The sequence below is a fragment of the Typopeltis vanoorti genome, chromosome 1 (genome assembly GCF_054136105.1).
Source record: "Typopeltis vanoorti isolate ZY-2024b chromosome 1, IOZ_Tvanoo_1.0, whole genome shotgun sequence".
Classification (NCBI taxonomy): Eukaryota; Metazoa; Arthropoda; class Arachnida; order Uropygi; family Thelyphonidae; genus Typopeltis; species Typopeltis vanoorti.
The window spans coordinates 42,138,029-42,162,185 of record NC_143549.1 but is presented as its reverse complement, the minus strand read 5'-3'; the positions used below and the strand labels follow the sequence as shown (position 1 = coordinate 42,162,185).

General features: G+C 35.8%; 1 protein-coding gene across 1 annotated transcript in view; it reads right to left on the bottom strand.

The window, feature by feature from the left end:
• The window catches only part of LKRSDH (lysine ketoglutarate reductase/saccharopine dehydrogenase), a 363,892-nt gene that overhangs the window by 5,209 nt on the left and 334,526 nt on the right, over window positions 1-24,157 (bottom strand). The window contains exons 23-24 of the mRNA XM_090398943.1: window positions 18,587-18,654; window positions 6,403-6,511 (exon numbers count right to left, since the gene is read on the bottom strand). Coding sequence (XP_090255069.1) covers window positions 6,403-6,511; window positions 18,587-18,654 — 177 coding nt within the window. The remainder of the gene's footprint in view (window positions 1-6,402; window positions 6,512-18,586; window positions 18,655-24,157) is intronic.

Sequence of the window (24,157 nt, the reverse complement as noted above, 5' to 3'; positions counted from 1 at the left end):
CACATTCTCCAATTTATGCAACAGTCTTCCATGCTGTATTCCATCAAAAGCCTCAGAAAAAAATCCAAAGTATCATGGTGTATCCATTCCTCTTGCCTAGCATCTAATGTCCGGAAACAAAGCACCACAGCCAACAGAGATATCTGATCTTCAACTGTCAGTATAGATAGGCAAGAAATTAGAGTGGGTTGCCCTGTGTGTATTAAACAATTGTAGGCACACAGATCATGGAGTATGAGACTTCTGTAGTTGACTGAATGGGAGATTGAAAGATAAATTGCAAACCTGCTATGCAGCAATGATGTTTGGTGTAGCCAATGTTGTCAATACTCATGCCAGCAGCTTGCATAGTGTCTTTAACATGCATACCAAAAGAATGTATGGCAGTCTGACATATGTGACATCCAGCTTCACAATGCAGAGAAAAGAAATTAGTCCACATAAGATGCTCTGGAAGAGATAACTGTCAATTTGAATGTTTGTGTAATCTAAGTGATACGACCAGTTCATTTGCCTTAACGTAAAGACTTTTGGGTAGGAGATGTGCAAAAAAGCAAGGAAGAATAACCTGCAAATTATAAATGAAAATTAACCTAAAAATTATTATTAATTATTCTTGCTTCAGGAATGTATCTCTTATACAAATTTCTAAACTGAACAAATGGTTCAAAGTTGAACAACATCTACAAAACTCACATCATGTATTGGAGAGACTGCAGAACCACAGACTTCAGACTCAAAATCAAGCTTTGAACACATATGCACAAAATAAAGACAAAGCAATGAAGACTGACCCACATCCCATTAAGTACAAGATATAGTGTGAAGGTGCTGAAAACCCGAACCAATTACTAAAAGTAGTGGTGCACCCAGAGGAGGAGGCCAAGGGGCCTTGACCCCCAAAGAAAAAGAAAAAACACACTAGAAAATTTTCCAAAAATCTTTTCCTAATTAAAATTCATTTTTTAAATTTATGTTGTGTCATGTCTTCTATTTCTATACCACTTATGAATTAGCGATCATTGCAGATGCTCAGTCATATGTCGTATGTGATGCGTAGTGCGTATTCTCAAATTATCTACCCCCCCCCCAGACTAAATCCTGAGTGCACTACTGACTAAGAGCCCATGTACACAGGATCAACTGTTTGCTGAGGTTGTCATTCAATTACCCTCATGTTACAAGGATGACAGTAAATTGTGAAGTCATCAACATACCGAACATTGCCTACAGTGGGAGGAAGCTGATCAGTGATTGAGTTAATTATGATATCAAAAAGTATCCCACTTAAGATAGAGCACTGAGGAAACATCCTGTTTTTGATGATATGACTGAGATAATATACTTCCCACTCTGACTTGGAAAGCTCACCTGGGCAGAAAGTTTATTAAAACTTTTAAATGTCCATTAAGAATACAGGAAGTTGTCCTCTGAGATCTATGTTATAGAGGTCTTAATATGCCATATCTTCAGGCTCTGTCAAAGAACACTGAATCCAGATGTTCTTGCTTCAGGAACACAAGTCTTATACAAATTCCTAAACTGAACAAATGGTTCAAAGTTGAACAATATCTACAAAACCAACATCATGTATTGGAGAGAAGGTTACTGCTTTCTAAACACCTGAGAAGTCTGTTATTAACCATTTTTTCTAAGATCTTACAAAGGCAACTGTTCAGAGCAATAGGTCAATAATTATTTGCTTGCGTTGGATCCTTTCCTGGTTTTGGTATAGCAATGACAGTTGACTTATGCCAAGAATCCAGAAACTTCTGCAAGTATTCTCTTGTATATTAAGAGAAGGAGATCCATAGAAGATGGAGGATATTTTATCATTTAATGGATGTCATCACAACTTACTGCACTAGGGTGAGATAGTAAAAGTCTTTTAGTTCCTCTTTAACAGACAGCTGACTGTCTGAAATGAGCCTGTTAGTAGAAAAATTTATCTGCTGTTTTTGTCTTGTTGCTCTTTCAATATTTAAAATTCAGGAGGATATGAAGCTGTTGCTGAGATTCTAGAAAAAGTTTCTCCCCAAGTGTCTGCAATAGCTCTGGGATCAATAACAACACATTCATTACGGTCTAAGGTAGACAAACGGTGTATTTTGTAGCTACCTTTTCATTTTCGAAATTTCATCCCATATAATTTTGGCACAAATTGTTTGATTAATCATTGATGTAAATGGGATCTCAGATTGTTTCTGACTATTTGCACATAATTTGCTTTGGCTCAAGCATGCTCAACAGGTATTAAGTTTGATGTGATGGGGTACCTACAAAATATACACAATGTGTTTTGATTTTCTTAGACCCATTTCACTCTAGGTCCCACTATGGCTTTGCATGGAATGGAAATTGAGATGATGCTTTTCGAAATGAGGCTGATGTTGCCTAGACAATGTAGCCTGTTACATACTTTACTGTTTCATTGATATGTGTTTGAATGAATGATTTAGATAGGATGTTAGTTTAATATGGTAAAGTGTAAAGTTATACATTCAGGGTGAAAAAATTACCAGCTGTGCACCACATTGATGGAACTTACTCCAGGAAATTGACGAAGCCAGGAATTTGGGCAGGATGTTAAAGTTTAGAAGACATACTGAAAAAGTGGCAATGACAGCTCAACAGATTATTTAGCTACTGAAGAACAGTCTGACAAGCAGGTTAGTATACTTCTTTATATAGCCTTGGTAAGATCCCATCTTGAATACTGTGTTCAGATCTGGTCACCTGGGTATTTTAGGGGATGAGGAGATGAGGAGGAAGTGGAGAAGATCCAGAGGCAAGTGACTAAGATCTATGGAATGAACTTTATGAGCACAGGTTGAAGATTTGTGGGTTACAGAAATTTGTTGACAAACAGAAAAGGGATGATATGATTGAGACATACACATTACTGAAGTCTTTACAAGATTAATACAGAGGAAATTTTACAGGACAGGTCTGGTGGTGGTAGAACTAGGCACCATCCTTGTAAACTGGGCAAGAACGTAGTTAGCAGAGGTGGACTAGATTTTTTGCTTGGAGAGTGACAAATGAGTGAAATAGGTTGCCAGAGTATGTTGTGGGTGCCATGACTGTGAATAAATTCTAAGCAAAGTATCACAGATACTATGTTTTTAAAGATTTTTTTTGTTTGGCAATAGAGTTCATGATGGAAAGTAATGACTGTGCTTGGGAGTGGAATGCCAGATATCAAAGTAGGAATGCCGGATATCAAAGTAGTGCAAGATTACCAGGATTTCCCTTTCTGGATGTCCATGAGTCACACCACAATGCAAACATAGCAGACCATTGGATCCCAGTGAATGGTGGTCTGGAAGAAAAGAGGAAGAATGAAAAGAGCCAGCAGTATCATTGAGAGGTCTCCTCCACCACAAGCAGGTGTGTGGAAGGAGAGGGGGAGGGAGGGAAACAGGCAAGAGATCAAATTCTGTCCATCAAGAAAGAGATGCATGCATAGTGGTAGATGAACAATAAAATTAATCCTTTCTTAACTAATCAAGCAGGTGTAGACACTGTTGTTTAGCTTGACACACAAAAAAAAAAAAAAAGAAACTATTATCTGATATTTACTCAAGATATTATTAAATTAATTCTTTGCTTTTTCTAATATGATTCTTCTATTTCTCAAATGCTTCATAGATGCAAATATACGTGATTTTTCATCATTATCGTCATCAAATTCCTGATGACGTATCCTTTGGAGGTTGGGGGAGATACAGGATATTATGATAGTACTATACTGGTTCCAAAACCTAAGGATGAACATCATTTATGAAGATAACAACTACAAATTCAGATGAATCAACTTGTGATAATTTGTTCAACTGATGATTTCAAGTAGAAAACAGGTACACATTCATTTCAAATCACACACAAAGGGATCACATTATGGCACTCAACAGGATAAAAGGCTGTGCTAAGCGAATTTTTTTGAAGGAAGCTTTTATCATGAAGGAATAAAGTTGCAAACTTGGATGTCTTGCAATGTCTCAAAGACATCATCTAGATGATTTCATGCGTGGAAAAATTATTGCCAGAAGAGTGTGTGGAATCTGGATAGCTTGTATCCAGACATTTGCTAAGAGGTTGTCCTCGCTCTACCATGGAACATGAAGACCGATTTTTTGGTTACAGCAGCAAAATGTAATTGATGCACCATGGCAGATCAGCTTGCAAGTCAGCTCCATTCAAGCACAGGTACACAGATATCTTGACAAACTGTGGCAAGATGAGTAGGCCTATACACCTGAAGGCTTGCAAGGCTGTGCCCCTTTATTCAGTGCTCATTGCAGAGCACATTTTCAGTGGTGTTATATCCATAAAAATTGGACAAGACACCAAGGGCTAATGAACTCTTTACAGATGAGAATCGTTTTAGTCTTTCCTCTGACTCTAGACAACACTTGATTTCGCATAAAAGTGGAACTGCTTGCCTTGTGAGAATGTTCTTGAAAGGGATAGATATGGCAGAGCTACGGTCATGATGTTGGAAGACTTAATGGACACACAAGGCAACAAGTGCTGGAAAAAGAGACCATGACTGATGATCGATATTGCAATAAAGGTCTTCAAACGTCATGTTGTTGCTTCCTGTTGCTATAGGCAAAAAATTAATTTTTATGCCTGACAATGCCACACCACATCATACATGAGCAGTGGAGATACTTCTGGAGACTGCAGATGCTAATTGAATTGAGTAGCCAGCACACTCCTCAGCACTCAAACCAATAGAACACATTTGGGACATAACAGGGAAACGCATTGCTGCTAAAAAATTCCTATTAAGAAAACAAACTCCTTATCCTTGCTCTGAAGGAGGAGGAGCAGGCCAGTTTGCCCTAAGAACTCTTTGTGCTAAGCATGGCACAACAACACTGTGAGAGATGCATCACAGTTTGGGGATAGACATTTTCCATACTAAAAATGTCTCTTTGCATACTTTTCTGTGAGCATTGTACATTAATTCCTTAACTACGTCCTTAGGAAATTTGTAAATTTTGCCAAAAACATATTGTAATTTAATTTGAATGAAATTCATAACACATTTTTTGTGTAATATAATTTCATATACAGGTTTAAGATTTAACAAGGTTTAAGGTAACAAGTGGTGTACCACAAGGATCAGTGCTTGGTCCATTGTTATTCAATCTATACATTAATGACGTTGGGAAAGATCTTACATGTGACATACAGTTATCTGTTGATGCAAAGATAACTAGGATAATCAGGAATGCGGCTCATATACAGTACTTCCAGAATGGTTTGAACAGGCTGGAATTGTGGGCATGGTAAAATGGATGTCAATTCAATGTCAGTAAATGTAAAGTTATTCACTTCAGTGTGATTAGATATCCAATGTTGTATTATATTGGTGGGATTAGGTTAGAAGAAAATGAAAAGATAATTGGAATGCTGAAACAAACATTCACTTGTAAAGATAAGATGTCATTTTGCCTCTTTACAAGGCTATGATAAGACCTCACTTGGACTATTGTGAGTAGGTGTGGTCTCCTGGTTTCCATTGTGAATCTGATATATATATTGGAGAGAGTGCAAAGGAGAGTGTTAAAAACGATATCAGGATTGTGGAATACTGATTATGAAGACAGATTGAGAATTTGTAGACTGCAGACAGACACCAGTAAACAGGAGGAAGAGGGATGATATGATTGAGACTTACAAACTTCTGAAAGGATCATACAGGATTTCAAATGAAGGAATTTTTCAATTTATGGAGGGTGGGGAAAGGACAAGAGGACATCCTTGGAAGCTGAGAATGAAGACTGCTAAGAATGGGAGGTGAGGGCTAGATATTTCTCTCAGAGGGTGGTGCGTGATTGGAATGGATTGTAATTGGATGTTGCGAGTGCAAACAGTGTGAACAGATTCAAGAATAAGTATGATAGCTGGTGTGTAGTATGTGGTCTCTTTCGATGATCTCTGACTCCCTGGAGGTCTCTCTTAATAATAAAGTTTAGTTCATCCTTAGCTTTTGGACACTAGTGTATATGAAAAGTTACATCATTAATATTGTCTGATTTTTCATATTGCATATTATTAATGATAGCAATAATACAATCAATTCTCACTATAATAAAGAAAAAAAAATAGTGTTAGAATGTTACTGGTGGAAGTTCTTCTAGAATAGCATACTATGATAATTTAACCAGGACTTAAGTAGTTTATTTTTATTACAGTGCAAGTTACTATAATAATGTTTTATATATCAAATGTACAGTGATTTAAAAATAAGTAAAGATAACAGTTATATTTCTAGACAAGCATACTAAATATAGTAATGATGCTGTTACACACATTATTATTGTTTTTTTAACACTTAACTAATTATTAATAATAATCTCACTATTTTTTTTAATATCAAAAACTTACCGTCTAAAACCATTCTTGTGGCAATAGCAGCAGGATATCCAACTGTTTTGGCCATTGCAGAATAGCCATTTGGATCACCATACACTACCAAATTGATATGCCTAATTTCCTGTAATAAAATGTGAGAATTTAGAGTTATATTATAAACTGAATTGAAAGATGTGTTAATATAAAGAAAACTTCAACATGAGAATTGTTGATATTAACATTAATTTTCTTTGAGTTACATTCCAAAAACCTTTGCATCATTTTCATTCTATGACTGTAAAAACTTGTGTAAATGGAATAAAAATAATGCATTCAGGAAATGAGAAGAGGGAAAGAAAACAGTTACATGGAAAGCTCAATAGACTAACATATGAGAATAGCATCAAAAAATAAGATTTGGTGTAATTCTGAAATAACGTATAGCACTTCACAAAGTGTTATACCTTAATTCACAGAGTTATACCCTTTTTGTATAAATACTTGATATAAAGTAGAAAGTGTTTTTCACTTGGTCATAAATTAAATCAAGTATATGCAAACAAAATTTGCACAAAAAGTATCTTCAAGACTAGGCCACTTGAATATAAAGGCTAATGACTTCACATTAATTGTCTTAGCATCTCACAATGCAAAGCACACATCCTTTAAGGTGAGTGTAATGCTGTGTATTATGGGAAGGGCCACTACAACACTAGTTAGTTTTGAACTTTATTGAGCTACTCTTCAGGTACATGGAGGGGGGGGGGCACACCTCTCTCTCTTGAAAAACTCTGAACTTAATGATCATTTTAAATCACATTAAATAACCCCAAAGGTTCACTATTAAACTCATCACTCCTGACCTGAATTGTTGCAGGACAGAAAATTCAGTGGTGGGTCCACTTTATGATAGGCAAAAACCTGCTACTGAATAAAACCACTATTCCCTAGGAAGCAAGACCCAGAAGAGATACTAAAGTTAAATTTACCATCATTCTGGCTACTTCACTTGGAAAGATACTATTTATAAACAGACTAAGGTGTGCAGCTATGGGCTCTCCCTCTCTTTCTAGCCAATTATTATACGAAGCATTTTGTAAATGCATGTTCTTGATACTGCTATTATCAAGTCCTTCTAATGGTACCCTTTCTTTCTCAGTTTATAGAAAACCTACCCATACAGCTAGATGCATACACAACCCCCCCCACCCCTCCTTTAAACAACATGACATTATCAAAACCCTTGTCAATAGAGCCTTCAAGCTCTGTTCTAATGAGGCTGAACTTTTTCTGCTTTATTTGCAAGACTTTCCTGTGCAATGGCTACAATGCCAAAAAAAGATCAAATTAATTGTTCCTCCCATTCCTCTCACCATGCTGACTATAGTAATACTATCATTGTTCCTTATATCTGAGGAACATTAGAAAAAATAGTCAGAACTCTAAACAAGTACAATCTCTGCAGGGCATTCAAACCTTATCTAAAGCTGGTTATCCTCATCCATTCTCCCAAGGATCCTCTACCTTCCTCTTTCAGTTAAGTTCCTTGTTCTGCAATTTATCTTATTATGGACAAACTGGGAGATCTGCTAACATCTGCCTAGAAAAAACATAAAAAATACATCTGTTGGCATAAGTATAATCAGTCAGGGCTTGAGAACTAATCATTGGATACCTTTCACAGTATCAAATGAAAAAACTACACCACAAAAAATACACATTTTTTTAGAATTAGCAGCAGATTTAAACACCCTAATCTTAATAAATACAAATGAATTAAACTTCCTAAGATTTGGGAAACTTTAATTCTCAGGCTTATGAATTAAGGTCCAACACAGCTAAGGCTAGCCAACAGCACCCACAGAGGGTGCTGTCCCTATTTATAGGACTTTGGCTTTCAGTCTAGTATTTTCCTCTTATTGTTTGTGCAAATTTGTGTGTTTTTGCAATTTTAATATTATTTCCCTGACTATGACTCAGTGACAGATGAAATATAGGAGTGATTAAACATGTGCTGTTTTTATTCCATTAAAGCTCATAATGAATGCAGGAGCCATATTTTCCAAATACACATACTAAAAAAGGTTAATGCTTTATTATTAAAATATTCTGTATAAGAGCTAGTTGTAGAGTTTTATCATGGGTTAAACTAAACTTGCCAAGAAATTATATTCTTCTTTAATCCTTTATTCAAGTGTAGGCAAAGAGAATTTGCATATGAAGTATCTTCACAACTAGGCTACTTATATAGAGAGGCTACTTGGAAATATATGACTTCTGCATTACTTCAACCTTGGTATGTGTCTGGCTCCCACTACCAAGATCTCAGGTTGAAACCAGTCTGGGTAGTTGGTCCTACCCATAATGCATAACATACACACTTGAAAGGATGTGTGCATTGCATGGTGTTATACTAAGACAATTAATGTGAATCATTAGCCTAGTCATGAAGTTACATGCAAACTTTGTTTCTTACATTTCGATCAAGATTAAACAGGTGCCAGGAGAGTAACATGGAACTTTTTCTGGTCTTCATTGATTTGGAAAAGGGCTCTGACAGAGTGTCCCAAGAAAAGAGATATGGAGAAGCATGAGAAAGAAAATGATTCCAGAAACATACTAGGCATATATGATATTAGTAAAACAAGGGTGAGATGTGGAGCAGGAATCTGAGGCATTCCCAGCCAGGGTTCATCAAGGGTCAGCTTTGGGCCCTTTCTTATTTGTCATGTTCCTGGATCTGTTGAAAGAGACAGTAAGAACTGAATCACTCTGAACAATGTTTGTGTGGTGATCTGCACAAAGTCTGAGCAGGAAGCAGCTTGAGTAATGGAGGAAGACCTTGGACAGAAATGAGTGGAGGAGGTTGATCTGCTGCAGTGATCCTACTTGAAGGGGAGAAAGAAGCTTTATATTAAACAAGAATATAAATTCTTGTAAGTTTAATTTAATCTGATGAACTATTAACTATTCAGGAATTATCCTAAACATCATGTCAGCTCAAAATTTGAGCATTATATTAGATGTAAATTATAGTGTTTTATATAAATAATCATTGCAGAATTTTTCCAGCTTGTTTAATAATTCATAAATTTATAGTAAATCCAATAATAATTATAGTTACACTTAATGCCCTTATTTTAAGAAATGATGAGTAAAGCTTTTTACATCCAAGTAAAGGGCTTAAAAATAAGGAGACTGACCAGAATCAGTCAATACTACTGACATCAGGTTTTGCCAAGATATTTCATCTTTAACCATCATAATGGCCTTGACATGCTTATAATTTGTAATTACATGGATGTGAAGTGCCAACTTATGGATATTATAGAAAAGAATATGAACCATATATTTTTGATATACATGCTTCATATCTAATATTGTACATTTTTACCCGTGTATGGAAAAACTGATGACCAAAAAATGTATCGAATTGAACACTGCAAGGACCTCATTAAAACTGCTTGTAAGGATTCAAACTTCCTTGAAATGATCGTTACTGGTGACAAAACATGGTGTTTTGAGTATGAGCCTGAAATAAAACGCAGGGCTGAGTGGAGATCACTAGAAGAGGGGCATCTGAAAAAAAGTTGATTGGAGGTCAAAAGTAAAGACCATGCTGATTTGTTTCTACGATTCCAAGGGCATTATCCACAAAGAATTCAATCCACCTGGCCAAACACTCAATGGTGAGTTTTATCTCAAAGTTTTGAAGCGATTGGTAGCAAGAATTTGTCACGTATGGCATGAATATCATGATGCCTGACCGTTCGTCGAAACACACTGTTACTCTTGGCACTATAACTCGGCTTCTAATGAAACAAATGTCATAAACAGTTGACACCACACTAATGAAGGTTGCTGCTTTTGACAACAAAAAGATACAACAGGTGGCACCACTAGTTTCTTCTATTTTCGAAAAGTTCGGTTTCTTTTTGGACAAAGGATGTAAACTCTTTGAAAGACTTATTTATATTAGAATAAACTCCACTATTTTTAAATATGTTCCAATAGAACAACCTAGCTTCAGACCAAATCGTGACCAGTTCTCTCTCTAGTAACTCACATAGAAGCTGGTTTTCAAAAAAAGGTGTAAAAACACCAGCAGCGTTTATTGATTTGTCAGAAGCTTTCGACACCATCTGGAGACAAGGCCTTCTATATGAATTATATAAAATTATCCCATGTACAACAATAGTCCATATTATTAACAATATGCTAAGAGATAGAAGATTTATAATGGCTATAGGTAATAAAACTAGCAGCGAAAGGAAGTTAAATAATGGATTATCACAGGAATCTGTTTTATCTCCCTTATTATTCAATCTGTACATATCTGATCTTCCCGTCACTACATAAAGGAAATTTTGTTATGCCGACTATATAGCAATAACTGTACAGCATAAATGCATAAGTCATACAGAAGAAATTCCAAAAGCAGACTTAACTATACTGGATGAATATTTTAATAGATGAAGACTCTGTTATAAGAGCAAAACAGTAATATCTTGTTTTCATCTAAATAATAACTTGGAAAATGTGGAACTAAAAATTGAATTGAACAATACTATACTTCCATATAATAAATTCCCTAGGTACTCGGGAGTCACACTTGACCATTCCCTCACTCTCAGGCAACATCTTTCAAACTTGGCATACAAACTAAGGACACATAATAATATTCTACAGAGACTCTGTGGAACTACCTGGGGTTCAAGAGGTCTTCAGCAACAGCCCTTGATTTGGTATTCTCAAGTGCTGAATATTGTGCTCCTGTGTGGCTAAATAGCCCTCACACAAGGATTATCAATTCTCAATTGAATAATAATACCTTAAGATTAATTACAGGTTCTATTAGATTGAGTCTAATATATTGGTTACCTCTTTTAGCAGGCATTATCCCTACAGAACTATGTAGATTGAATTCTTTAGTCAGTGAATTTCAAAAAATTGTTGGTAATCCAAACCTACCTATTCATCAGGATCTCCCAACTCTTAATGTCAAAAGATTGAAATCTCGCCATCCATCACTATGAGCAGCAGAAGAACTAGTGCTAAACAATTTAAATCCTTTATCAAAGTGGGAGGAAATATGGAAGGAAAAATTCGAAAGAAACATTTGCATAATATCTTTAAAGGTGATCAAATCATTATAGGATCGGATCTACCTTGCAAAACCAGGACAGTACTAAATAGGATTTGGACAAACCATAGCCTATGTGGAGATACTCTCCATAAATGGAACAGACAATCATCTCCAGAACTGTGGTGCTCCATGATAGACTATGCAACATATTGTAAAAGAATGCACCTTCCGTGCTTATCAGAATGATAAGCACGGAATGGAATGACTTTTTACAAGCAGCTCCTGAAGCTGTGACCTGGATTACGAACTTAGATCTGAATTTATAATGATATATATATGTTTTTTTTTCCTTATTATAACATATTAAGACTTTTACTTTTATTTATTTTATTTTTATTTTCCAACTCCTTGGATTAGATCTATGTTTTCCTTCAAAGTTTTTAACTTAAAATATTTTAAATTCTTCAATCCTGTTAATATATAATGACATCATGATTCTCTTTTTTAAGATCATGTTTTTGCCATGAGCTATGTATGTATGTATGTATGTATGTAAGTAATGAAAAAATTAAATAGCAGTAGTCCAAGAGCAGAACCCTGCAGCACACCATTAATCACAGACCTTCTTTTGGACTATACTCCTGAATAAACTACTCTATGATATCTCTCCAACCACTCTCCTATCCATCTCACCAACCCTATATGGTATCCTATCAAAGGTATTAGCAAAGTCCAGATTATCACTGTAAACCCATTACCCTTATCCAATTCAACTCATTGTATTATAAAACATCTACTGTTCACAAAACTTGGAGGAAAGACTAAAATGATTCATCTGCAAAGAGTACATTAGCCCACTGGAGTCTTGTCCAAATTTTATGGATACAACAGCATAATGAAAATGTGCTCTATGAAGAGCTGTAGATAAAGGGACACAGACTACAGTCGCAAATGTCTTGCCACAGTTTGTCAAGATATGTGCATACCTGTTCTTGAAAGGAGCTGACTTGTAAGCTGACCTGCCATGGTACATCAATTATGTTTTGCTGTTATAATCAAAAATCTGTCTTCATGCTCCATGTTAGAGCAAGGTTGCAATCTTCAGAAATAGCATTTGTCCTTAGATTTTGGAGACTAGTGGATTTGATCCATATGCCATTTAGGTGGTTAAAAAGCATGAATTCTAAATTTAATGTTATGTGTAGCAGTAATATATTATTACTTTATTATTATTATTAATATTATTATGCAGCAAACTATATAAAAATCAGCTAAATAATACTGCAACAGAAGTAATCAAAAGAATTAAAAGAAATCTCTCCACCAGCAGAGATCTTTGAAAATTACATCTTGGAAGAGGAGGTGAATAAGGCTATAAAGCATCTCAAGAACAACAAGAGTCCTGGAGATGACAACATAATAGGCAAGATGCTATAATATGGGGGAGAATCAATTGTAAAAGAAATGCATAACCTATGTAATGAAATATGGAGATCAGGGTATGTCCCTGAAGAGTGGAAAAAATTAGTCTTGGTTGATCTTCATAAGAAAGGCAGTGCTTTAGCATGCACCAATTACAGAACTATTGCATTAATGAGTCATCTTGGCAAAGTACTGATGAAAATACTAATAGAATGCCTGAAGGGTGATATGGAGACACATCTTCCTGATGAGCAAGCCGGATTTCAAAAAGATCGAAGTACAGTGCAACAAATACTCGCACTAAGACCAACAGCAGAGAAAGTTTGAAGAAAGAACAAAAAGATATACTACTGTTTTGTGCATTTCCAAAAAGCATTTGATAATATTGACCAAAATATAACATGGGCTGTCTTCTTGAAATCCGATGGTATGGACCAGGGACGGCTCGTGCATAGGCACTGCATAATTGCAGCATCCCCAATTTTTCTCGATATACAAATATATTTATTAATTTATTTATATTTGCTTGTAATATTTAATTTTATCATCAACAATCCTATACAATTCTCTTATTTTGTATAAAATATAATAAAAATCCATCTTGTAGCACTTAGGAGGGTGAAGGACAGTAGCAGCACTGTGTTTACCACAGTGTCATATTGTTAAGTGCGCAAACATATGCACGTCATAGTGAGATGTGAGCTATTAGCTTAATGCGGCATTGTCCGTCGCGCAGTTCCACTGTTGTTTATATGCAGTTTGTGCCAGTAGTAGAGTGTTCGTAGTACTTATTGTGTTTACTCTGGCTCTTTAAATATTTGGACATTACAATTTAAAGACAACATTTGTTATAGTAATTTTGAAGTAATTTTGAATTATACTAAACTGTATCATTTTAGCGATAATAAACAACGTTTTTTCATGAAACAAAACAAGAAGAATATATTTTATTTTTAAGTAATTTTGAATTATACCAAACTGTATCATTTTATCAATAATAAACAATAGTTTTTCATGTTTAATTTTTTTTTTAATTTTTACCATAATTTTGATAATTTATCCAATACACTGTATACACTGTACTTACAGTGTGGATGTATATTTCAAAAGTTGTAGCACCCCACAATTTCAAGCCACGAGCTGCCACTGGTGTGGACAATTAATTGATCTGCCTGAAAAGATATAAACAGCCAAGCACAAGCAAAAATCAAGATAGCAGGTGCAACTGGAGATTGGTTTGCCACTAGTCAAGGCACAAAACAAGGGTACCCAATATCACCAATCATCTTCATCACACATCTGGGACAAACAATAGATAAGATTAAAGAAGAAGGTGGAGGCATTTCAATAAATGGTATGAGAATAAACTACCTCTGCTTTGCAGATGACATTGCCCTGATTGAAGAAGACACAGCAAGGCTGGAACAGACATTGCAAACACTATACACAGAAGGAAAAAGATATGGACTAAATGCCAACTTTGAAAAAACTAAAACAATGATGTTTGGACAACAGGAGTTAAGTTACTGAACATAGTTAATATAGACAAATTTCAACTGGAAAATGTGGAATATATCTTGGATGCCACATGACGCATGATTTGGACCCCAAAAAAAGAGACAAAAATTAGAATAGCCATGGACAAATATGGAAGAGACTAGCTATAAAGAAGCAAACTAAACTACGCATTGTAGAAACCTGTATCTTCAGCAGCATGTTCTATGGATGTGAGGCCAGGGTACTCCCTGAGAGAATCTGAAAGGAGGATATTAGCATTTTAGAGGAAGTGCTATAGAAAGATCTTGAGAATAAGCTGGATCCAGAAAGTGAGGGAAATCTACAGACGAATATAACCAAAAGAAAACCTGATCCAGAAAATAATAAAGGAAACTACATCTTTTTGGCCATATATGTAGAATGAACGATGAGAGGAAAATAAAAATGCTGCTGTTTGGGATGATTGAAAGAAAGAACAAAAAAGGATACAAAACAGAGAATGGGGCGATGACATTATCAAATGATGCAGAAACTTTATAAACAAACTGCGTCATCTTGCTCAAAATAGAATGCAATGGAAGAACCATATCAGGATGGCATCAGACACCTATGGGCATTGGACCCATGGTTGTTGATGATTATTATTATTTGACACCTCCAGGGAGTTAAAAGACTCATCGAGGGAGGGCACCTGCTCTACAACTGTCTCCACCACTCAATCCACCAACTGACTGCAACTACACCAATGCGATCTACTGCCAACCACCACTGCTACTATTTCCACAGACAATCACAAACATCTCCATGCCCACGGTGGGATTCGAACCCGCAGCCCTTTGGCTGGAGAGAGGATACGCTAACCACTTGGCCAGCCTGGCTGGCCATATAGATTACATGAATAGAAAATTAATTTATAGCACTTTATTTAATTACTTTACTCACTTCATTTTAAAATCGAAATTCATTATTAAAATGTATTGTGAAATAATTTTTCCACAAGAGGGAAGAACATTTGATAACATTTAGAAGTGATAACAACAATTCACAGATTGACTACAAGAAAACATCTTAAGGAAGTAACAAATTGTAAGGTAATCCCAACAGATCAAGTGGTGCAGCAATAGCAGCTGTTGTGCGCAGACTTTAAAATAAGGTCGAAAATAAGAACCTTTGGAAGCAATGGGATGAGGGAAATTAAGTGGTTTAGCTTAAAAGAAGAGAGTGTGTGAGGAATTGTTTTAAGGAGAGGGTGCTAGAAAGGATTTTGAATGGACTAGAAAGTGTACAAGATTAGTGGAGACATAATTCAAAAGCAATTCTGAGCTGTGAAATCGAGGTGCTTGATGAAACATCTGGAAAGATTAGAGAGCAGAAGGAGGGTTGGTAATGGTGGTGGAATAATAATGTACAAGAAGCAGTGATGGCTAAGAGGAAGGCAAAGCAGAAGTGGGTGAGGATAGAGAGGAATGCACAGAGAGAAAAAGCGAGAAGGCAAGAGAGTTGTTGCACAGGTGAAGGCCATAACATATCAAGATCTTTATGATCAATTAGAAACAAAGGAAGGACAGAGAAAAATTTATCGATTGACAAAATGTAGAAATAAGGCATCAAAGGACATCTTACATGTGAGACAGATCACAGACTCTGGAAGAAGAATATTAAGGAAAGATGTGGATATAAGAAACAAATGGAGAATATACTTTGAAGGGCTTATGAATGAGGAAAATGCAAGCACTCACAGAGAAGATGGGCAGCTTTATAAGAGGATGGTGCAGAACATCAGTAGAGTGAAAGTAAAGGAGGCCATAAAGAAGATGAATGGAGTATCGGGAAAATATACATGAGTGGAGGGAGGGGGGAAGTACTCTTGTCCACATCTACTAGGGTAAAAGACTAAGAATTACAGAGGAATAAAGTTGATGTACCACACAATGAAAATCCTAGAAAGGGTTCTTGGTGGAAAACTGAGGAAGGAGGTGGAGATTGCAAAGGAGAAATTTGGCTTCATGCCTGGTCGATCGACAACAGATGCTATATTTTGGTTACGGCAGATGATGGAAAAGTTTCAAGAAAGACAACAGGAACTACATCTGGTGTTTATTCATCTGGAGAAAGCGTATGATAGAGTGGCAAGGCAAGTTTGGAGGTGTCTGAGGGAGAAGAAGGTACTGGAGAAGTATGTCAGGTTAGTGCAGATGTACAGAAATATGAAGACAAGCGTTTGGATCTGTCTGGGAGAGACAGAAAGTTTTCAAGTGACAGTTGGCTTGCATCAATGGTCAGCATTAAGTCTGTTCCTGTTTAATATTGTGATGAGGGTGGTGACGGAGGAAGTGAGACGTTCCTTGGACAATGTTGTATGCTGATGACATTGTGTAGAATCGAGAAGAAGTGGCAGCTAAACTGGAAAGGTGGAGGAACGTACTGGAAGAGAGAGGTATAAGACTGAGCAAAAGTAAGACAAATCTGGAGCTGGAAGGAAATGTCATCAGGAAGGTTAGGGACTTTAAATACTTAGGTTCAACAGTGAAAGAGGATGGAGAGGCTGAGAAGGAAGTGGGATGCAGGATATATGTGGGATGGAGGAACTAGAGAGAGAGAGAGAGAGAGAGAGAGATGGCTGGAGTGCTATGCAATAAGAAGAGTTGATCAATCTAAAAGGCAAAATTTACAAGACAGTAATGAGATCAGCCGTGACGTATGCTACGGAAACTGTGGCAATGAGGAAAAATAACATCAGCAGGATGGAGGTAGCGGAGATGAGAATGCTTAGGTGGATGTGTAGTGTGACCAGAAAGGATTGTCAGAGAAATGACTATGTCAGGGGAATGGTGAAGGTTACAAACTTAGGAGCGAAGATACAGGAGCAAGGTTGAGATGGTTTGGTCATGTGATGATGGGGGGGGGGGGATGAGTATGTGGGAAGAAAGGTCATGCAGATGGATGTGCAGGGAAGGAGGAAGCACGGGCAGCCAAAGAAGAGATGGAAGGAGTTGGTGGAGGAGGACTTGAGGATGAAGAACTTGGACGTCTGGTTACAGCCCAAGAAAGGAGGATGAGAACAGTGACCCTACTTAAGTGGGACCTGCAGAAGAAGAAGATTATTAAAATGTATAAAAAGAGTATCAAGGATTAAACATGCCAGCTATCCATTTCTTAAACAAAATTCATTTTGGCAAAACTTCTGTGCAGAATTTCATAATCTTTTCTTTTGAGTTCTGATCATGGGCTATAAATATCCCAAGCACACTATATACATATATATCCATTTCTTAAACAAAATTCATTTTGACAAAACTTCTGTGCAGAATTTCATAATCTTTTTTTTTGAGTTCTAATTATAGGCTATAAATATCCCAAGCACACTTTATATAATATCAACACATCATGCATATGAGTTGTGAATTCACCGAAGATTTCAATAAGCAATTAAATGTTGTATGTTGTAAAAATGCTTTTTTATGAGAGATATTCTTACTGTGTCATGTGTACCATTTTTTAAAAATTAATTTACATTGACAAAATTAACTAAGCCTGGTAACATTATTTTACCAGGCTTAGTTTCAAACTACAGAAACCAAAGAATGAACAATTCTACAGCTTTTAAACTATATACTTTGTCAAAGCTTAAAAACTTAACTTAAGAAATGCATAATAGTATTACCTTAGTTCTAGGCTAAAAGGATGAGGAGGCCTATTTCAAATAGCTAAGATATCAATATTACCACAAGCAATATGGGCATTTTAATGAGAATAAAAAAAAAAAATCCAGTCTACTTCATGATGCAATGAAATCAAAAACTGTTATCTCTCTATTAGACTAAGCTAACTCACCTTTCATTTGAGAATATACGAATCAAGTTGTTGCTACAGAGGTTTAAGTTTGGTTGGAATATGGATGAGGAAACTATGTAAGATAAGTGTCCTTTAAATGTATGTTATTGGGGTGAAAAATTCTGATATCTCCCTTTATCCACATGGCTTATCTTGAACTGAAAAAATGCTTATAATGGTTCTTTGCATCCTCAAATGGAAAATAAACAATTGCCTTTTTTTTTTTTTTTAAACATTTTATCATTATACCGTACACAAATATCAATTTAAGACTTGCTTAGCAAAAATGAAAGTAATGTTTAATACTATATTACAAGCATTGGTAAATTAGTCTGAGTAGTCCCCCCCCAAATAACAACACAAAGAATGCATATGTACCTTTTTAGTGTCAGGCCACTGGATTTCAATATCATGTCTCATGATGATAACATCTCTTTCTCCTGATTCTGAAAAATAAAAGTTTTCTAAACTTTAACATTTGAAGTTATAATATTTTAAAATTCCAAAGAAAAAATTCAAATAAATCTTAGATTAAGAGACTGAAGGTTATTTGCAGATGGTACAATGCTAAGAGTCATTAGAAGAATAGTACTGATGAAGTGCCTCTTCAGGAACTTCGAACAGGGAGAAAAGACAGACAAAAGAGTGGAAATACCATGTTAGCAAAGTTAAGTATGAGATTCTGATTTGGAGAATTTAGAGATGGGAGGCTATGTATTCTATAATTGTGACATTATTAGAAGAAATGAAGGAGGCAAGTGATGACAGACAGGAAGTTAAAATTCGGAGAACAATGAAAAGATAGTAGTACATCCTTACTCTACTAATTTTCAGAACAGGGTACAAACAGTGGATAATAAAGCTTGATCAGTTGGTTGGTTGATTTAAGGTTTACTGATGCAAGGACAGCAATATGCATGGTAATTATTAAGCATTTTATAAGGCAAAAAAATATGGTAATTCTTTGTAAAAAGTTAAAAACATCTGATGGTGTGTATATGGCTTTGCCAGATAAGTAAAAATTTCCTTCCTCTATCTTGTGTGAAGTATCACTCCAACTGAATATGACGAATGATAAGATGAACATTACATTTTTCACACAAAAGTGGATCAAGCCCTCAGTAGACAAGATGACTGTGACCTACATGGAGCTTAGCAAGAATAACTTTCTTTTTTCTATTTCTACATTGACTAGACTTCCAATGCTTAATATCATGCAATTTGTTTATCAGCGCTTCCTGCCATATGACTGCCACTGAGAAATTAGCTTTAATCTTTTAAAATGTCTATAGACTCTCCAGGGAACTGTCAAATAGTACATGGAAAAAGTATGAGCTGATCTAGCAGCTGCATCTGCAGTATCATTTCCCTTAATTCCAATATGGCTAGGAATCTAGCCCAAACATAGAAATTTAATTGAAAGTTTATTTTTCACTTGGTTAGACTATAATAAATTTAGTTTAATCCTTTTTCCAAGTGTGAGCAAACGAAGTTTGCACCTGAAAGTATCTTCAGGACTGGGGTAAGGTGGTACAACACCAGGACAACTCGTTGCAAAGGTGGAGCAAGCTAACAGCACTCCTATCTCAGTATCTCCCATAATACAAAACACATCTCCTTGCAGATATGTATAATGTTATGCATTAAGGGAAGGGCCACTACCAGACTACGTTCGACCTTTATTGAGGTCTCTTCAGTGGGAGCCAGGCCCAAGTGGAGATACCAAACGATAGCAAAGTTGCCAAACGGTGTCACACCGTTTGGCAACTCCTATAGGTAGAGATGACCTTGCTAATGCTTCTGCCTGGTATCTCCACTTGGGCCTGGCTCCCACTGAAGAGACTTCAATAAAGGTCGAAAGTAGTCTGGGTAGTGGCCCTTCGCTTAATGCATAACATTATACATATCCGCAAGGAGATGTGTTTTGCATTATGGGAGATACTGAGATAGGAGTGATATTAGCTTGCTCCACCTTTGCAACGAGTTGCTGGTGTTGTACCACCTTACCCCAGTCCTGAAGATACTTTCAGGCACAAACTTTGTTTGCTCACTTGGATAAAGGATTAAACTAAATTTATTAAAGAAATTTAGGGTCTTCATTTTGTACAACAGTTGTATGTAATACCTCACAAGACACTGGATGTAGATTATACATAGGAGAGAATATGGCCTGTAAAGAACTCAAAGAGTGTGTATAAATTACACACCACTCATAGCAATTTTCTTTGGATAATGAAGATAATGGATGGTGGAACAAACCAGAGGAAATTTGAGAGAATATAATGTGCAGTGTTTCGTATATTGGAATGAGAGAACCAGATGTAATTAGTTTGAATTATGTCAAAGCAACTATAGCTATGAAATGAGTAAACAGGCATACCCATGTCATGCACCATCTTAGGTTCCAGACCACTGCTGTAAAGCAAATTTTGCCATATAGTGAATCAGTCTCCCCCCCCCCAACTGTAGATGCATGGAATAGTTTAATAATATTTGTAAATGATGTAAATAAAACATTTAGTTATGTCAGATTTAGAATAATTTTTGCAAACAAAAACATTTCTCTCAATAGCTAGCTTGGTTTAAATGAACACACCAATCAGTTTGGTCATCAATCTATATCACTAAAAGTTTTTCCCATTTTGGCAATAAGACTGTCATGTTTATGGATAACTGTAGTATCAACTAATGTAGTACCTTTAATTATCTTAGCTTTGTTCTTTAACAATTGCAACAACAGTAGTGTAGGTAAGCTCGGTCTGTGGCCTATTTCAGTGTTCAATATACTATCATCAACAAATTTAATAATTTTAATCTTAGCATGTGTAATGTAAAGAAAGAATTAACCAGGAATCAGTAATAGAAAAAAATTTGAAATATAAACATAAATGGAACATGTTGAAGAATGAAAACAGAAAGATTACCAAAACAAACCTTATATTACAAACTATTAGGAAAAAGAAAACCAGGACGTTGAATCTTTTAAGAGATTCCACGATGACTTCTAAGGCCAGAACAGGCCACTCTGGGCCTAAATTTCTTTGATAGGCATGATGATGATGTGTAATGCAATAGGTTTATGGGTTTCCTTTTCACTGGAAGCAGCACTCTTTTCAATGTCTGCCATTATTAACAACAATAAAATTAAATATGAGTGAATGCAGCACTATAGAAATGGGCACTGGTCATAATTGAAAAGTGCCTCAGAAGCTGATTGTAGTAAAGCAAAGCATCATAAGGTGAGATATTACTGTATCTAAATGCACATCTTTTCTAAAAAGTTTGTTTTTTTGAACAGGAATACCAACAGAAGAATAGATCACATACAATGAGTATCAACTTTAATGAAGTGCTGTGATAATAAAATCTAAGTGCAAGGAAAAAATGGAAGGCCAGGCCAACAAAGAATATGCAAGTGGAAGATAAGTACTTAATATACTGTTTTATTTTTTCTTTCTTTATTTTTCTTTAGCATGTAATAAAAGTGCACTAGCTGTGGTGCTCTGCACATGCACATGTGTCGGAACAACAGAAAGTACTGTGCATTTTTTGAAGTCAAAGAATGGCATACCATGTAGATAGTCTTTATGTAAAGAAAAGAAAGAAATGCCCATTATGGCAGATGATCATATTGTGATGTAAGTAATTCAAATATGGTGTTTAATATCTTCTTACTAATTCTGTAATGGACTGTGTTATGTACTGTAAATCTTATCCCCAGGCCTATGTACTTGGTGTTTTACCATGATATGCATTTGAAACTTAAGATTTATTTTAGCATTTAAAATGAATCAGATCAAGAAATGGCCAATATTTTATTATCAAAGTGTGTGTGCATGTGTGAGAGAGAAATTCAATATAAACAAACCACTTCAACAACTATATAAAATGACTTTTACTCTCTCTCACACACACATTCAAATTATTGGATTGTCATTTTCTAATATCAGTTAATTTTGTCCTTATAGACATTCTATAACAGTCAATTAATAAATCAAGAAATGAAATTATCTATAGTTCAAGAGAAAATGATTAATCTTATCTCAGCTTCTAAATATATGCTTTCTTAAGAAATCTTAATCTGTTGACTTTTTCCAAGAGAAACAGAAAATAGCAACAGCAAATGTTCCTTCATGGTCATACATAATGAACAATGACAATCTATACCGTCACTTTTCATTATGGATTACTGAAAAAATATTCAGTCCCTGATTACATATTAATGATTTCTTTCACAGGTTATAACTGTATAAAGATGAATGGGTAAAATAAAAATAATTAATAATAATAAAACAATTTCCTTGGGACATTTGTGCCTTTCTAATTGGCAACTGTCAGATCCATAAATTATTATCTGACATCTGCATTGTGGGGGGGTACTCTCCTCCACCACACACAACTCATTGTTTCTCCTGCTTAATCCTTCAACTATAAACAACTGAACTACCATCAACAAACAATTTCAACTATGATCACCACTAACATCATTTCTGTCTGTAAATTGGGTGTATTCTTTTGACTGATTTGTCTATATGCGGGATGAAAAACTGAGTTTCCAGATCATTATATGTTCACTGGGCATCCACAGATGCCATATGGTCACTCCAATGCTCAGCAATATGCCACACCAGACCTCGCCATGTAGTCCTGTTGTATGCTTTTCTGGAGGCTTCGGTAGAACTCTAGAAAAGTCCTACTGATCTTTTCTAACACCCATTCATTTGTACACCTTTCAGTATATCCTCTAAACATCACATCTCAAAAGCAGCTATCCTTTTTTTTTATCTGACTTCTTTAGGCTCCAAGTCTCACATCCATAAGTTGCTATTGGAAAAACAACTGCATCGAAAATCCTCAACTTTGTTCCCATGGAAATAGGTCTCTCCCTCCAGATTTTAGACAAGTATCTGATTGTTGTTTTAGCCATTCCTAATCTTCTCCTGATGTTTTCTGAACAGCAATTCTTCACATTAATAATGGATCTCAGGTACTCCAACTTGCTGACTACCTCAATGCTCTCCGTTAAGGTGCACTTGTTTCTCAAGAGCTTCCCTGTTTGAATTTCCTTTGAGAACCACAATCTTTGTCTTGCTAGGATTGAGTTGAAGTCCTCTGTTAACTAATCTAGTTAACTTTATCAAGAATTTACAGCAGAAAAGGGGGGGGGGATATGCTACCTCTGTGTGAAATACATTAAATGGTTCTCTTTTCAATTGGTAACCACAAAGGTTCAGATCACATTTACCACTCAAGTTAAATTAGTTCATCCATAGGAACTCTCAAAATATCAAACACAGAAAACCAATATTATTACAATGAGACACCTCCAGGGAATCCACAGACTCATCAAGAGAGGGCACCTACTCTACATCTCTCTCTCTCTTTCTACCACTCAATCCACCAACCACAACTACACCAACGACATCTACCGTTCATCACCACCACTAGTATTTATAGAGACGATCACAAACATCCATGCCTACAACGGGATTTGAACCCACAGCCTTCTGGCTGGAGAGTGGATATGCTAACCACCTAATAGGCCAACAAGACTGGCTATTACTTCCTTGTATATATTTCTCTTAAGAGAATTCTTGGCATATGAGATGTTCTTCTCATATCACAATATATCATAGTCATCATTTTCCACCGCTGCAACTCCATGAGTAACATCATGACTTGTAGGCTTCTATAGATTATATTAAATTACTGCATTTATCAGTAGCACAAACAAAACTAAACTTCTTTCACTTGATGCTTAATATAACTGTAATTTAATATAATCTATAGAAGCCTACAAGTATGTTAGTTCTAATGATATAAGAGGTTATGCATGTTCTATTGATTTTGCTTCCTGCTGCCATTAAATGTAACAAGGGATTTACTGTAAGGTATGGTTAGACTTATGGTATCACTAGTTTTCTATCAATAATGAAACCATAAATACTG